Source organism: Macrotis lagotis, chromosome X (assembly GCF_037893015.1).
Source record: "Macrotis lagotis isolate mMagLag1 chromosome X, bilby.v1.9.chrom.fasta, whole genome shotgun sequence".
Lineage (NCBI taxonomy): Eukaryota > Metazoa > Chordata > Mammalia > Peramelemorphia > Peramelidae > Macrotis > Macrotis lagotis.
The window spans coordinates 122,752,110-122,770,371 of record NC_133666.1 but is presented as its reverse complement, the minus strand read 5'-3'; the positions used below and the strand labels follow the sequence as shown (position 1 = coordinate 122,770,371).

Genomic DNA, 18,262 nt, shown 5'->3' with positions numbered 1-18,262 from the left:
GCTGCGTCCTCCCGGAAACGGAAGGGGATTGGCTGGGGGAGGGGCGGGGCGCTGAGAGTGCCGGGAGGAAAACGCGGCCTCTGGGGAGCGGAGGGCAGCCTCGGCGGGGGCCGTGGCCCAGGGGCTGTTTGCCGCCCGGGGTCTGGCTGCTGTTGAGCATTTTATCGGCGACCTAGATCCTGGGGAAGGGGATTCGTGACACCAAAAGGGGCCGAGAGTGACTCCGAAAGGAATGACAGCCTGGAACATTGGGTCAGACCCCGGAGGGTAAAATCCAGTAAGAATGAATGGGTGGCGCAGTGGATGGAGCACCGGCCCTGGAGTCAGGAGGACCCGAGTGCAAATGCGCCTCAGACACTTAATAATGACCTATGTGACCCTGGTAAAGTCCATTGTCTTGCAAAAATCCCCCCCCAAAAAAGTGAAAAAAATAGTATGATTTTATCTGTACTCAGAATCCATAGTTCTACATGATAGAACCATTTTTCTTTGAATCAAAACCCCAAACCTACCTCACTATTTGAAGAATTGCAAGCAGTCTAAATTACAATCAAATATTGTGGTGGGTACAAGTAAGCCTGCATCATATTAACATTCTTGACTTCAATATGGTAAGAATAAAGACATTAATGAAAATGTGACCAAGACAAAAGGACAGCCCAAGTCATATATAGTTAACCTTGAGGATATAGAATATATCAGGTCAGTCTATTATGGAGAATTTATGGGGAAAACACAAGAATCTCATTGAAATAGACAGCATACAGAGGTTACAGATCACAGCAGTAGAGAAATTTTATCTACACTGATAAAATACAGCTACAAAGCACCTAAACACATGTAAATAGTTATCCTATGAATTAGTGGCCCCTAGGAAGGAAAAAAAAAATATATATATATATATGTACTCTTCATCAACAAGCAGTTAGCACTACTTCCATCATACTACTTAATAGCACTGTGCTGGAAAAGTCAATTAGGTGGCACAGTAGATACAGTGCTAGTCCTAGAATCAGGAAATTTATCTTCCTGAATTCAAATGTGGGCAGATAACCCTGTTGCCTCAGTTTCCTCATCTATAAAATGAGCTGGAAAAGGAAATGGCAAACCACTCAAGTATCTTTGCCAAGAAAACACCAAATGGGGGTGGCTAGGTGGCACAGTGGATAGAGCACCAGCCCTTGAGTGGGGAGTACCTGAGTTCAAATCCAGCCTCAGACAATAATTCCCTAACTGTGTAGCCTTGGGTGAGCCACTTAACCCCATTGCCTTGCCAAAAAAAAAAAGGGGGGAAAAAATGCCAAATGGCACCAAAAAGATCTGGTTATGACTGAAAAAATGAAAATGCTGGAGACACAAATAAAAAGCCAAAATATAGTCTCTTTACTCAAGTTCAATCTAACAAAATAATACACAAACAACTATGTATAAGCAATACATATCTAGGAGATAATCTCATTGACAAAATAAGATTGGGAAAATTTATTATAGAAGGTAGTTTTTCAAATCAATTTCACCAATTTACTGAGACAAATATAAGCCACAAGGTAAGAACCACATTTCCAGATGAAAAATAAATGAAGGTTGAATGGGTAGAACCCAAGGTAGAATGAGTAAATAAAAGAACTAACCAAGTAGTTTCAATAGCATTACATATGGTAATAAGCATTTTCAGAACTCTACAAGCTACCATTTATACTCATTGTCTACCAGGGAAACTCTCCAAGTTTTAGTATTTTATTATTTTTTTATTTTTATTTAAGGTAATAGGGTGAAGTGACTTGCCCAAGGTCACACAGCTGGGTAATTGTTAAGTGAGACCACTTTTGAACTGAGGTCCTCATGACTCTAGGGTCAATGCTCTATCCACTTCACCACCTAGCTGCCCCCATGGTATTTTAGTCTTACCTCAATTTCTTTTCCCCTCAGTTATACTTCAAAAAATCTGATAAGTATAATTCATTCACAAACAGTGATTACAATTCCATCACATTTTAATAATCTCCAAATTTAAAAAAAAACACCTGTTGGTCAACCTTTTAGTGGATAAGTTTTTCTTTTTAAACTTAGACTAATACTAGAACCAATAGACAAATTTAACCCCTCCCTGAAGCTCTTCTTCCTTCTGTTTGTATTACCTTTGAGAACCCATGCTTCACTACCAAATTATCCTGAAATACTGGAGCGTGATAATATTCCTTAAATGTTGCCCTTACTGATGGGAAACAATTTCATGTTGCAGATGTGGCAATTTTAACTGATGAGACCACTAGCAATTCCAGGGAAAACACAAATAATTCAAGCTCAAATCCCATATGATGCTTTGGCATTAACTTCCAGCTGACAAGGACCACTGAGGGTATCTAGTCCAACCTCTTCCTTTTATAGATAAAGAAGAAGAAACTGAGGCCCAGAAAAGTGAAGAGAGATCTCCAAAGAAACACAGGGAAGTAAAAGAATCAGGAATGGAACCCAGATCCTTGCACTCTAACTCATACTCAGTCTTTCCCACTGTGTATAGCTGATTAAAAGATAATTCTAATTTTTAAAGTACAATATTTGCAATTTGATGGTTTGCAAAGTTTTGAAAAAAATTTTTACAGCAACCCCTTAAAGTGGCATCTTCTTTTCTCATTTTCCCCCAAATAAAAGAACAAACTAGAGCTTGAAGGATGAAAAGTTTATTTTGCTCCTAGAAGCAAAGCTGGTTAAAATTACTATAAATACAAAAATAAATATAATTTAAACCAATGGGCATTCCATTCAAAATTTAAAAATAAACACAATAAAAATAGTATACATAAATAAAAATCCATCCAAAGCACAAAAAAAGGTATCTGGCACATTTTAAGAGAAAAATCCATGGAAAATAATATTTGTAGATGACAGTAAAGTAACACACGAACTTTTTAAAATTAAAAGATAATCAAAGTTTTCAACTTTATTCTACAACTGCTTAAGTTTCTCTAAAACATATTGCTTATCTTGCTAATTAGCACTGCTGCACACAAAACAATAAATCCATCTTTATCAAGGGAGAGACCTACAGTAATAAGCAAAATCCTGAGGTTCTGATTTTATAAAACAAGGTTTATCACATTTAAATAGTAAACAATTTGATATGTTTCATTTATTAATAAGAAATCTAACTAGGGCATTTTGCTGGCTCTCCTATAAATTTCTGCTTCATTCAGGCAATAAATTATGTAAAAATCCCAAGAATGATAATTAAGTTTATTCCCAGAGTAACTGTTTTCTCTTTATAGTTGGAGGCAAGAAGCGATTTTTAAATGAAGCAGAAAATTGGAGAAAACCAGCTTTACTTAAGTAGACTCTGTTTTACAAAATTACCAGTATTCTCTCTAAAATTCAATATTATTTCTCTTTAGAATTCTTGTTTGAAAGATTAAAGATCCACTTTTACATATGAGAGAAGCACAAAACCTTTTCCTTAAGATTCCAAAATATCATGATAAAAAACAAATGAAATTCTCTCAAAAAAAATTTTTTTTGGCTACTGATATTCTGGGAAATATTTTTAATTTCACTTTTATGTGTATATAAAAACACTAAAGTATGTGACGTATGAATACATACAGATCACATATTAACTCATACATTAAAAATAAACCTTATTTGAAAATTTGGATTTATTAAATATAGCCCTTTATTCTCTCCAAAATTAAGCATCCTAGAAAAAGCAGAATGTCATAAAGGAGCAAGACCAATGGGAAAAAAAATTTTCTGCCCAAATATAAAATATAATTGCATGCAATAGCTTGCAGATTTTTTTAACTACTATGAAGTTAGTTCATTCCTAAATATGATATATATATTCAAGAAGATTGTGCTGTCTTCTCAAAAAATTCTTTCTCCATAAAGGGTACAATCCTATGAAAATGCTTTAACAAGTATTAGTAACATATTTGTAAATTTAATATTTCTATTGTTGGCAAACAGGTGTTCAGTAGAATAACAATTAGGCATATGTGAACAAAAACAATATTTCAAACTTTAATTCCATGCTAATTTTCACCCAATTTATGCTCCCTAAACCAGAGTTTTAGTTTATGTAAGTACCTGTTAGTCCATACTAAAATTTACAAATTGGGACTCAACCCCACTGAGAATCTAATGAAATTTTTTTTAAAAAATTAAAAAAAAACCAACAAAATATACTTCTACATTATTCTCCCCTGAAACAAGGTATCATTTAATTTGTTTACCAAATACAGTTGTACAAATAAATTTCTTTTAAGTAAAATGTATGTATTTTCTGGTCTGATGAGCATTTTTGCCACATCTTTTCAATCTTTTCACAAAAAAAATAGTTCAAATGCCCTTAAAAATCTTGAAAATATATATATATCATTTGCAAGCCTCTCTACACATGAATATTGAAATTGTGACTCCATAAAGCACAGACTTGAAGTATTTTTTTCTGTAATAAGTTTTTCTTCACCTAAACCTAATATTACTGAGAAAAAATGGATAGAGTAAGATATCTCCACATTACTGAATAATCCTCAAACTTCCACTTCACTTTCTTGAGCAGAGACAAGAACATGAGTACAACTACATTATTTTATCCTAAGGAATGCTGTCTTCTTAAATTGTCGCAACATTTGGCTGCTTTCTTTGGGTTTTTCCTGCATATGCTCCTAAAAATAAAGTAAAATCAGTTATTTTTTTTCTGCAAATCATTACCTTTTGAATTATATTGTACAACAAAAACTATCAAATTAAGTAAAAATAACTAAAAGGATTCTTTGATAGTATTTTGAAACCTTAGAAGATGGGGAGAAGCAGCCTGCCATGGCAACTGGGACTAATTCCTGGAGTCAGGAAGACCCAAGTTCAAATCCCACCTCTGACACTTAAGAGTTTTGTGATTACGGCAAGTTATGTAACCTCTCAGCCTCAAATAATTCTCTATGTCCTTATGTAAGTTATCCAGGGGTTTGAAATCCACATGCATGGAAGGAATTTTCCCAATGGGAGTTCCTGCAGTAATGAAATGATATGTCTTTGATGTATATGAAATAACTGATTTCAATCTGGATGAAGTTCATTAAAAATCCCTCATTAGCTTCATAATTTTTACTATAGAACTTTTCCATTTGAGATTTCAATTTCTATCTTATAAATATAATAAATACAATGAAACATTCTATAATGACAAAATAAAGCATACATTCCCCATGCAGACCAAGTCAACATGAATTAAAATCAGAATAAACTATTTCAGGAAATAAAAATTGTAAACAGGGAAAGGTTATCTTAAAGAGAACTGCATGGATCCTAGTATATATAAATTCACAGATCATATATGAATCAAGTCATATTTCAATACTGTTTATAGAACAAGCTACTGAGAACAAATAAGAAAAGTTAAAATTAATTTTAGTATATGATTAAGAGCATGTTAATTTTGCACTTCAAGGGTGAGGACTCATCTGTAATTTGGTCATGATACAAATTCATATGTTTGTAAATACTTTATGGTAGACAATAAGTTCAGTGACATATATCAAAATATATACTGTTGAGTATTGACTGATATGTTCTTAATTAGGTGACATTAAGTACATATCACAAATATGATGAATCAAAAGTGACAGTTGAACATTTAGAAATGAAATGAGAGGGGAAAATACAACATAGGAAAAAAATTCATTGTGGTCAGCTGGAATTTTTGATTAAAACACACACACACACACACACACACACACACACACACAAATTATACACTACAATCTGGAAATACCTAGAAATCTTATGGTATACGTACTTCCCTATTTCTAAGAAATCTAAATGGTCTAGAATTTATCAAGATTTTTGCCTCTTGGATCCTGGAAAGAACTAAAATGTTTTTAGAGAGACTCTGGCAAGTGCCATGGCTTTTAAAAAACAGCAGAACTTACATTAGTCATTTTGTAAAATTTTTCCTGATTTTAGTCATCACTTAAACTATTAAGATTCTGAAAGCACTTGAGGGAAATGTACTATTCAATATGTAATCCCATTTAAAGTAACCCCACTTAATATAAATCATATAATTTTTAAATAGCTCTTTTAAAGTAGCTGATACCACACATGCTCTATTAAGAGTTATACTCACAAAGCATGGTACAGTAGAGTCAACAGGCCCGGGTTCAAAGCCTGATTCTAGTAATTGTGTGACTTTGGATATGCCATCTTCCCTCTCTGGGTCCCAGTTTCCTCATCCGAAAAATGAAGTGATCTCTCTGAGATCCCTTCCAAATGTAATATTCTATGATCAGTTACATACTTATAAATTTAGCATTCATCTCACAAACCTATGATCTCTTAAAATACTTAATGTTAAACTCATATTTAATAAGGTAACACGGGGAAAAATCTATATACAGTTTATTTTTTCTTAACTTTGATGTTGTATTTTATTCCTAAATAATGAAAATTCTGTGACTATGTTAAATTTTATATTAGAGAATTAATATTAATTTAAAGTTGTAATCCACATTGCATATAGAATTAACTTTTTTGTGTCAATAAAGTTATTTTCAATAGTAGCACAAATAATTTTAGTGAATAGTTCCCAAATATTATGTTAGTAAGAACTAAATATTTAATAGAAACAGATTTACAAGCTCTTTGATTCATCTGAATATTGTATTTGTCTTCTTGCCACCATTTAAAAAATAAAATTCTAAAACAGGTCCCCTGTAATAAAACTGAGAAAAACTAACTGGAATTTCTGTTTTATATAAGAAATCAAGGAGAAAAGAAAAAAATCTCCTCCCAAATGATCTGGCAGTATGAGGAGGTGGGGAGAGAACAATTATCTCCTTATTTATAGTTACCATACACTATAGTACCAAACTTTCAAGATCATACACTTCCCCATAACAAAACAAGATTGATTTCAGGCAACTTAGCACAACACTGTTATTGCCTTGTATTCATTTTTGATGGGGGCAATATAATTCAGGTTTCATACTTTTTTCTGAACTGCAGAGTTTATATGGTAGTTTATGGAAAGATATGTTTCCAAAAACCGTATATCCTTAACTCTCCACCACTCTCTCAATACCACTAAATTGCAAACATATTCCTTTGAAAAAGAATTATTTAATATATATATGCCTAAATTAATAGTGGCAAGAAAGAGAAAAACAAAATATTCCACTTAAATGATCTGGATATGAGCATCTTACTCACTTTTTTCCCAATTAAATGAGATTCAGAAACTCATTTTCTACACACCTGAAACACGCACTCTGTTACGCATTCTGTTGTCTGAGGACTTCTCTCTATTTTGCTCAACCCCCTTCACTGATGTCTTAGGGGTGCTAATTAAATATAGAAAAGTTAATAAGCCACACATTAAAGTCTAAATGCTGTAATTTTACAAAGAAAACAAGCATCACACTGTTCAGTAGGAGTATCTGAAAAAGGGAAAACAGTAGCAGTCAGAAACCCTTTAGAAAGCTATACTTATTCTTGATGAAAATATAATCCACATTCCACAACTACATAAAGCGATTGCTTGTACCTCATCACTTTAATTATGCTGATCTATACCCATCTAGTTGTAATGCTGTTCATATGGCTATTATTTCATTGTTGTTAACAAAACCAAAACTGAATGAAGTAATGCAAAAAACATGGCAAAAAATGATAATGAAAACACAATACACAACAGTATGCCCAATTTACTTTCAAAATTGCTTTCTAGGATGAAAAGAAATCTGAAAAAATTTAAACAAACTTCAGTTACCAAAAAAAAGATCACATTTTAAAGGATTTGCAACATTTATCATATGTTAGAAATAATTTTCTCTCAAAGTTGTCTTTTATTTTAAACATATTCAAATATAAACAAATGTACATAGGACTCTTACCCTTGTCTACAAAGTGACCTATGAACAGGGGCATTCTGTCCTTGACTTGGCTGAAGTACTCTGTTAACAAAGAAAATAAGATAGTTTACTAAAAATTAAATCAAACAAATTAAATGACTTTTATCTTTCAAATGTCAGGTTTCTTAAAGAAAAATTTGGGGGCAGAGCAAAGATGGTGACATAGGAGCTATCCTAGGAGCTCTCTCAAAAATATTCCAAAATGCCCTCAGCTCCTAGCCGGCCTGCCCTGCCTGCCACTCCCTCGCGAGGGGCCAGTGCCGGGGCAGAGTTGGCACCGCAGCCGCCATGAGGCTTGCCCAACATCCTGCTCACAGGTACACCAGGGGTTGGAAAGACCACACTAGGCAAAGAACTTGCATCAAGAACAGGACTGACATACATTAATGTGGGTGATTTAGCACAAGAAGGACAGTTATATGATGGCTTTGATGAAGAATACGAATGTCCTATTTTGGATGAAGACAGAGTAGTTGATGAGTTAGAAAATAAAATGACCAAAGGTGGAATTATTTTTGATTACAATGGCTGTGACTTCTTTCCTGAACGATGGTTTCATATAGTTTTTTGCTTCAAACAGATAATTCTGTGTTATATTCAAGACTTGAAAAGAGGGGATACAGTGTAAAGAAACTACAGGACAATATACAGTGTGAAATTTTCCAAATTCTTTATGAAGAAGCCATGGCCTCCTATAAGCATGAAATAGTGTACAAGCTGCCAAGCAATGTGCCAGAAGAACTAGAGAGTAATTTAGATCAGATAATGAAATGGATTGAACAGTGGATGAAAGATAATTGAACTTTGAAGACAAAGCATGGATTTTCAAGGTTTTCTACAAATTATTTTCTTGATGACTTCTTCCTCCTTATGCAATAGGAAATTAAGACAACATACACCAAATTTTACTATCCAGAATTGTGTTGTACAAGTGGCAGGTGGATAATATATATAAGATTGAGTTATGACTAAATTTTTTTTCTCCATGAGAAAACTGAGAAACCCTCAAATAAACAAAGAAGATATTAAGGATTTTAAAAGTTTATATCTATTCAACATTCTCATTTATTTTGGTTACCTGCTAAAGAGTAAGCAAATTTGAGAAACTAGATGGAAATCTAATAATTGACATGAAAAAGAAAAAATGAAGACTAGGAAGAACTGCTGACTTTGTAAATAAAAGAGCTTAAGGATAAAGCTATCGACATTACTTTAAGTGTTCTATTGCTGGTGAATGTTTGGGTTTTTTTTTTAATCTTGAAGTTGGTTATAAATTAGGATAGTCACAAAGTAAATGATGAGGCTTTTAAGAAAATAGCATTTTTTTTTTATATTTTTAGTGGTTGTTTAGTCTGTTCACTGAGCTCTTTTGCCTAAAAAAATCACTGCTGATACTAGCACTGATATTTATCTCTTCAGGAAGAGTAAGTTGATCACATTTTCCATATATAGATGGGAAATAGCAAGTCTTCTGTGTACCATGGAAACTGTAAATATAAATTTATTGGTTGACTAATTTCAGTCTTGCTAAGTAAGTTCCATGAAAATTCATGTTATAATGCTTTTCTACCATAGAGGTGGTGGTAATTATTAGATAAAATTTTAAAATATAAAAAAAAAATTCCAAAACCTTAAAAGTATGGCTCTAACTAAATTTACAAGAGACAGAACCCACAGAAAGATCCACTGAAGCAATTCTCTAGCCCAAGGTAACCTCAAAAATTGTGAGAAAACTTTGTTCCACAGGGGGTGGAGGGGATGGCAATGCAGCCAGGATTATCGTACCAGAGTGAAAGAGCTCCAGTCTTCCAGCTATTGCTCCTTAGATACCTGGATTATGGCTCCCAGCAACAGAAACAGTTTCCTGACCTGGCAACCCAGGGAACACCAAGCACAATTTGGAAAATCAGTGGAGAAACCTCTACCAGATTGAGTGGGAGCCAGATTGGCCCTCAGCACAGTGCAGCCCAGATCCTAGGAAACAGAAGCAGGCACAAAGCCACCTGCAGTTGCAACCAGCCCACGGAAGGGAAGGGGGTGGGGGGAACTGTCGAGGTCTCTCCTCTGGCCCTGAGACAGGATTCTTGAGCTTTGTCCATATTCAGATTCTGGTCACAGTATGGAAGCCCCTATTGCCATCCACAGACCAGAGCACAGGCAGAAAAAGCAGTCAGAACCTCCCCTAAGACCATGATCGAACTTGGGTCCTTGCAGGGGTGTCCCAATAATACTCAAAAGCTCAGGAAGCACCCCAAACCAGAGACAGGCTGGGAAAATGAGTAAACAGAAAAAAAAATGGAACCTGACCATGGACAATTACTTTGGTCCCTTGGAGAACCAAAACATGAATCAGAAGATGAGAAAACTCCAGCTTCTGCATCTAAATACTCCAAAAAATAAAGATGTTGGTCTTGGGTTATTTCAGAGCTCAAAAAAAGATTTTGAAAATCAAGTAAAGGACATAGAAGAAAAAGTAGGAAGGGAAATGAGGGAGATGCAGGAAAAACATGAAAACCAAGTCAACAGCTTAGTCAAGGAGATCCAAAAAAAAGCTAAAGAAAATAATATACTGAAAACTAGTTTAGGTCAAATGGAAAAAACAGTTCAAAAACTTAATGAGGAGAAAAATAGCTTCAAAAGCAGAATTGGCCAGATGGAAAAGTAGATAAAAAAGCTCTCTAAAGAAAACAAATCTTTCAAATGTAGAATGGAGCTAAAGGAAGCTGATGACTTTGTGAGGAATCATGACAATAAAACAAAATCAAAAGAATGAAAAAACAAAAAAAAAAGTGAAATATCTCATTGAAAAAAACAATGGATCTGGAAAACAGATCTAGGAGAAACATTTAAAAATTATTGGGCTATCTGAAAGTCATGATCAGGAAAAGAGCCTTGACTTCATTTTTAAAGAATTTCTACAGGAAAATTGTCCTGATATCCTAGAAAGAGAGCAAAATAGAAATTGAGAGAATCCACTGATCTCCTACTGAAAGAGATCCAAAAAACAATAAACCCCCAGGAATATTACAGACAAGTTCCAGAACTCTCAAGTCAAAGAGTAAATACTACAAAAGCAGCCAGAACAAAACAATTCAAATATTGTGGTGATGCAGTCAGGATTACCCAGGATTTAGCAACATCCACATTAAGGGCTCATAGGGCTTGGAATATAATATTCCTGAAGGCAAGAGCTTGGAATGCAATGCAAGAATCAGCTACTCAGCAAAATTGAACACCCTCTTTAAGGGGAAAAGATGGACATTCAATGAAATGGGAATTTCTAATGTTTGTATTCAAACGACCAGAGCTGAACAGAAAGTCTGATCTTCAAGTACAGGACTCAGGTGAAGCATGGAAAGCATGGACACGAAGGGTAAGTTATGAGGGATTTAATGATGATGAACTGCATGAATTCCTGCATGGGAAGATGATAGTGATACTACTCATATGAACCTTCTCATTTATTAAAGCAGTTATAAAGAGCTTTTATAGTCAAGGCACAGGAGAGAGCCAAATTTGAAGATATAATATATTGTAAAAATGGAGTCAATGGGCAAAAAGGGAATGTACTGGGAGAAAGTAATGGAGAGATAGAATAGACTAAGATATTTCATATAAAAGAGTCAATAAATACATTTGCAATACGGTGGAAGCAGGAAAGGTAAGGGGGATTGAGAGAGCCTTCATTCTCATTGGAAATGGCTCAGAAAGGAAACAACATAAATTGGGTGGCCTGTCCGGGACCATGGGGAGGGTGGGTGCTGGGTCTCTGGGGTGGGATGTTGGCTTGGGGCCTTTTGACCCCAGGGCCAGTGTTCTGTCTGCTGTGCCACTCAGCTGTCCCAAAGCACACTTCTGATGAGGGACAGAGTGAAGGAGAGAGAAAATATAATAATTGGTAGTGGGGAGAAATGAATGGAGGGAATTACAATCAGCAATATCAACTGTGGAAGTAACTTCTCTGATGAACTTATGATAAAGAAGGTGATCCACCTCAGAGACAGAGCTGATGGTATCAGAACACAGACTGAAGCACATTTATTTTTCTCTCTTTCTCTCACTTTATTTCTTGTAGGGGTTTTTTATTTGTGTGGGGGGAGGGGAGATTATGAGCACAACAAGACTATTTTAGTAATGTACAAATAAATGAAAAGTGTAAATTAAAAAAATAAAAATAGAAAAACAAGAAAAATATTAAGACCTAATTGTGTGATAGATTTTCCTTGGACATGCCCAAACAATTTTTACTGAATATGGGAGGACCTGTGTCAAATGTGGCAGATACTAAGACTAATAGAGAAGGTCTATGGAAAACTGCATAATGCAAAAGATTGACTAAAATTAGCATTAATCCCTTGTTTTTCTGCACTAATACAGCACTAATATAGTGCTTTAAAAAAACCCAAAATCTCAAAAGTGATAAAATATATTTTCTCATTTTACAATAAGGGAAAACAAGTTAGAAACTTTTAAGTGGCTTTCCCAAGGCAGTAAAAAGGGTTATATCAAAAGCAAGTCTGGAACCTAAATTTAAGTCATGGCACAAATGACTAAAATTTTCATCACAGGCAGCATTTCCCTGCAAGCATATCCTCATTATGTTCTTGTTATTATCTAATAGCTCTGAATGGTAGCATGAGTATATGATACCATCCTTATATATTTGCCAAATCTGTAATCCTTTATGTTGGCAGGTAATATTCTGCTAATGAAAGGCAGGAAGACAGGAGGGAAGTAAGGAGAGCAAGAAGGAAGCCATAGGGAAGAATTAGAGGAAGAAAAAAAGGAAGGATAGAAAGGAGAAAAAGAGAGAAAAGGAAGGAAGCATAAAATACAACTCCTCTCACAGGAGAAAATAATTTATTTTAGGAATAGCTTTAGTCACTCACCTTGTTTCAGAAGGCTTTTGTCTGATGAGAATTTTCTTATTTGGCATTCCCATTTCAGCAGCTCTGAGCAAGAAAATTAGGACACAGAGTATACTTAAAAGAAAAAATATGCATATAAAATCAGAGATAAAGGTATAGTATCTTCAGGCCAAAACTATTTAAACTGAAGAGAAAATCTTTTTCTAATAGAATATCTTTAAAAATTAATTAGTACCATCTTCTATGACCATTTCCTGAAATACAGTCATTACTTTTTTAACTTCTTTTTTTTACTCTCAGAACTCACAAGCAGAATGTGTCTAAAAGCTAAGTCATCCAAGGAGGGATCAATCACTTTAATAATAAGCTGATTTTGAATACTAATACTAATGTTCTGATCTCCAAATTAGTTATATATAAACATAAAGACAAGGAAAATCCAACAAACACAAGCCAGAAAAAAAATAATCCATAAAAGATGGATTCAGATTTCACAATCTTATTTTAATAGAAATGCTAAGGATCAATGAAAATTATTTTTAGTCAATTGGGGAAAGCCATTGGTCCTTAATTCCTTAAGTAGAAAGAACAAGGGGGGAATAATGGAGAACCATTGAACTGAAAAAAAAAAAGATATGTCAATACTTACTTCAAGTACTTCTTCCTATCCAGAGATTTCTGTGTTGCAGCTGAAAGAGATACTCGTGGGTTCTTCATTTTATCCTTTATAAAGAAAATATATACATAAATACACATGTGATAGGACCAATTAAGCATTTATGTTATTATATCTAGGAATCTATCAATTTTCATTGAAAGAAGTTACATGTAGCTGACATAATCTTTCTTGGAAATTAGTATGCTGGTTAACTTATTTTGGTGAATGGTTTTAAAAATTTTTACTTCCATATGCCCACTACAAAAAATATGATTTACATTTTTTTTAGGGTGTTTTTTTTTGCAAGGCAAATGGGGTTAAGTGGCTTGCCCAAGGCCACACAGCTAGGTAATTATTAAGTGTCTGATGCCAGATTTGAACTCAGGTATTCCTGACTCCAAGGCCAGTGCTCTATCCACCGTGCCACCTAGCTGCCCTGGATTTACATTTTTGTTCCAGCTTTTATCAACCAAATGGACAAGTTTATTGGAAATCAAACACAGAATTGTTGTTTAAAATGATGCCTTTTCAGAGTTAATTGGGTCTGACTTTTGCTCAACTCTTCAAATTAGTTGCAAGTGTAAAAATTATTTGGCAAGTGATGATTAGAAAAATCAATCAGTTTTTCCAGTCATAAAAGGAAGCCTATCAAAATCAGGTTATAAAGCTTTCCAGTACTAATAGGTAAAAGGGCTATTCTGTGTATTCCATTGCATTTCTACAGGTACCAATATAGCTGGCTTTCTGAACTACAGCCTATACCTGGTTAGATGCCATTCAATGAGAAATTAAGTAATATTAAAATACAGAGTGAATTCATTATATAAAATGTTACATTAATTGCATTAAACATACCATTTGCCTAAGCATTTTTTCTTTCCGCACTTCTCGATCATGACGTAAAATGGACATTCTCTCTGTTGCATCCATTAAAAAGAATATGTCGTGAATATCAAATAAGGCAGCTCGAAGCTATTTTTGAAACAAAAAAGAAATTGTATCTTCCTTTTTTAAAAAATCAGGTTAAATAATAACTTAGTAGCATATGTTTTAAGAATATTTTAAAACATTTCCAAAGTTAGTACTACATTTTCTTTATTCACAGAAATCAGCAGATAAAGATGTTGAAGTGAACTGAAATTCTAATTCAACAAAGTAAATTTCAGAAAAATAAATAGAATATAATGATCGGTTCCATGAAAACATATTACAGACATTAAAGCTATTTAAGAGAACTGAGTTATGTGTGAGTTCATTCTTGGCAGTAAGAATTTAGACTAAGAAGGCTACAGAGATCTGAGACTATATAACACTTATAAAGGTAAAACTTAGTTTCACACAAATATCCTTGATCCTCACTCCAGAAATTGTAGTGTAATCCCTGGCAAGCAGGATGGCATATGTGGCCTTCTGCATCATCGATATTTGTCTAGGTATATGGGATCAGGGATGAGAAGAGGAGAAAGGAAAGGGGATTCCCTTAAATGATATTCCTGTCCCCAAACTTCATCCTACTGTCCTCTTTATCTCTTAATACTTAACCAGCTCTCCTTTCATTTTGGAGCAGCAGTCCCACAGAAGATTGAGGGACAGGAGCCCAGAGTTCCTGGGTGGCTGCCCCAGAGTCCCAATATTACAACTTTAAGCAGACTGCTTCATGTCCCCACCAATCAGAGGAAAGTCAGGAGTTGTGTCTCCTGGAATCAGTTCCTATAAAATTTTGCTACATCACTGTAAAGTTTGACTATAAAAAATTAATCATGTTATTGCAAAACATACCTCATCAGGATGATGGTATGTGAGGTCTACTCTGAAATTATGCCTAATACATGCACATATACAATTACCTGAGCTAACACTCTTTCTTGGAGAGAAGCATCTTGTGCTGAAACAGATCCTCTTTTTAATGGAGCTTCTGACTGAAAACTTCTAATGAACTCCATAGTATCCTGTAAAAAAAAAAAAAAAAATCAAGCAATTTTTAAAAAAGGAATCTTTATAAAAATTCATGCGATTAGGGGTAGGTAAAGTAGAGCAAGGCATAGAGCACCAGAGGACTTGAGTTCAAATCCACTCTCAGACACTTAATTACTTAGCTATATAACCTTAGGCAAGTCAATTACCCCACTGTCTTAAATAAATAAAATTTTAAAAAAATTCATGGGATTTATGAAGTCCTCCTTTTCCTATTTCTTTCATCTGTAACATTTAAATCATTAAGTTTCATTTTACCATATGAAGAATTATACCTTAATTTGCCCCAAATTTGTCAAGAAAATTATCAATATAAGTTAAATTATGTTTATAATGAATTCTTTATATAAAGAACACAATGCAACACCTAATTTGAGATTGTAGAATAAATGAATTCTCTTAGCAAGAACACACAAATAGTTGCCTATATTAATTACTTCAAAATTACTTCATCTAAGTTCTAATCTAATCTTCCAATTTGTAGAAGTTGACAGAAGATAAAGGAGAGAAAAAAGAAAAAGGGGAAAATACATAAAATTAAAAATGTTATATCAATGTTCTTACTTTTACTGTTTGCCGGAGATGTTTCACCTTTTCTGTCTGTAGAAGCCTACGAGTAAGAAATCCTTTTGCCACTGCAGTTACTTTGTCAAATTTTGCTTGTACTTCTACACTAAAAACCTTTAAGAAATAAGGATAAACTTTTAAAGATTTTATATTATAGTTTTTAGCTTGTAATGAGATAGTGAAACAAATTTTTTTTGCTTTTTTTACAATTTGTACAGTTTTAATTTTACATAATTTAAATTTAAAACAGGTACTGTCAAAGTATTCATATTCATTTGCAGAACCTGACAGAATAATGTAATATGTGTGTGTATATATACACAAAAATAAATTTTACTAACCTGAGACCATCTAGGTTTACCCCTTCCAAGAGGCCTTGTTACTGGGATTTTAGGCATACTACTAGTTGATGATCCCCAGAGGTAGAATGGTAGTACTTCACTTGTAGAACCAAAGCTATGTTGTAGAGTAGAATTTGTAAAACCTAGAGAAAAGATAAAAAAAAAAAAAATAAGATGATTACTTCTGCATAAACAGTATACATTTACCAGCACTAACTACTATAGATTATTGTGGGTAATAATCACACTTTATAAGCTTCGATATTGTCATTAATAATAGCCCCCTAAATCCTGAATCATATGTAGTGTTTTTATCTTACTTTTAAGCTGATGCAACAGATGGAACTTTAAATAGGCATACACACAAATAATAGCATCACTTGAAAATAAAAGACTTGGAAAAGCAATCATAAGAAGTCAGGGAGTTAGATATGGTGTAAGAGAAATCTGAAGATGACATATTTTGTTTCTATTTGCCATATGTCACCTGCCACAAGAATGAACAGGCTAGCATACTTCCCTCACTAAAGTGATTACTCTTCATTCAAACACCTGTTTAGAAGCATCTGGATCATTGCCAGCATTTCATTCATTACTGGTTACCAAGCAGTTGGCAGATGGAAGTAATCGGGGAAAGCAATCATCTAATAATATTTCTTAAAAGTCTATCTACCACTTTCTGTATCAAGTAAAGTAGGAGAATATTAAAGAAAGGAAACGGCTTTAAATATTTACCAGAACTATTTGAATTTGTAATATGGAGAGTGTCCACTTGTGATAGCATTGTTTCTAGTAAGCCATTGTCACTTATTTTTCTCCATTCTAATTCCACTGCATTGTTAAGATTCATTTCAGATGTTTCTGCTGTAATTTCCTTCTTCTCCTTTAATATTCTCTCCTGTTCTTCTATTTCCTGCAGAATAATGGTCAATATGCCAGCTCTCATATTCAAATACATTTCCTTTATAAATTAATCTATTCATACGATGAAGTCCATTTTCCCTCTGATATAGATTTGACAATTTCAGTGTATTTAAAGTAAATTGAATACAACAAGTATTTATTGGGCACTTATATTTAAAGCCCTGTTCTAGGAGTTAAGGATTCAAAGGCAAAAACAACTTCACCCAAGATCCTTGCATTCTTTTGGGACAGTTGGGAAAGGAGAATGAAGAATGTACACAGGTAAATAAATACAAAGTCTGAGGAGAGAAGAATAGTATAAAGTGTGTATGAAGGAAATGAGACATGAAAAGTTTCTTCCTGAGGTGAATCTTTAAAGAAAATAAAAACTCTGGGAGATGGAGATTGAGATGAGAAGGAAATACAAATTTCCTCCTGCAGCTTTACTGAGATGGAATACTGAGGAGAGGAAACAATCAAATTCATAAAAGCAAGTGATAAAAAATAAGGCTGGAAAGGTATAATGAAGTCAGAATATGTTGGATCTTGAATTCGAAACTGAGAAGCTTTTATTTTATTCTAGAAGGAACAGGGAAATTTTGAATGTTTTGTTGCAAGGCAGTATCATAGTCATACTTGTTGCTTGGAAGATTACATTGACAGTTGTGTGTGTGAAGTGGAGAGAAGAAACACTGGAAGCAAAGAGACCTGTTAAGAAGCTATTATGGGAGGGCGGCTAGGTGGTGTAGTGGATAAAGCACCGGCCCTGGAGTCAGGAGTACCTGGGTTCAAATCTGGACTTAGACACTTAATAATTACCTAGCTGTGTGGCCTTGGGCAAGCCAATCAACCCTGTTTGCCTTACAAAAAAAAAAACAACTAAAAAAACTTAAAAAAAAGAAGCTATTATAAAAGGGCAGCTAGGTGGCACAGTGGATAAAGCACTAGCCCTGGAATCAGGAGTACCTGGTTCAAATCCGGTCTCAGACACTTAATAATTACCTAGCTGTGTGGCCTTGGGCAAACCACTTAACCTCATTTGCCTTG

At 34.2% G+C, this 18,262-nt stretch overlaps 1 protein-coding gene and 1 pseudogene across 7 annotated transcripts in view; one reads left to right on the top strand and one right to left on the bottom strand.

The window, feature by feature from the left end:
* Positions 1-2,711: 2,711 nt before the first annotated feature.
* The window catches only part of CCP110 (centriolar coiled-coil protein 110), a 45,203-nt gene continuing 29,652 nt past the window's right edge, over positions 2,712-18,262 (bottom strand). For 2 of the 7 annotated variants that reach the window (XM_074208373.1, XM_074208374.1), the window contains exons 6-16: positions 17,048-17,225; positions 16,313-16,455; positions 15,969-16,085; positions 15,278-15,379; positions 14,286-14,402; positions 13,422-13,495; positions 12,794-12,886; positions 7,887-7,946; positions 7,249-7,334; positions 6,122-6,257; positions 2,712-4,661 (exon numbers count right to left, since the gene is read on the bottom strand). In XM_074208373.1, coding sequence (XP_074064474.1) covers positions 6,169-6,257; positions 7,249-7,334; positions 7,887-7,946; positions 12,794-12,886; positions 13,422-13,495; positions 14,286-14,402; positions 15,278-15,379; positions 15,969-16,085; positions 16,313-16,455; positions 17,048-17,225 — 1,059 coding nt within the window. In that variant the 3' untranslated portion in view covers positions 2,712-4,661; positions 6,122-6,168. The remainder of the gene's footprint in view (positions 4,662-6,121; positions 6,258-7,248; positions 7,335-7,886; positions 7,947-12,793; positions 12,887-13,421; positions 13,496-14,285; positions 14,403-15,277; positions 15,380-15,968; positions 16,086-16,312; positions 16,456-17,047; positions 17,226-18,262) is intronic. The other 5 variants (XM_074208375.1, XM_074208376.1, XM_074208377.1 and 2 more) reach the window with 5 other exon arrangements.
* Positions 8,206-8,705, top strand: LOC141503177 (adenylate kinase isoenzyme 6-like; annotated as a pseudogene).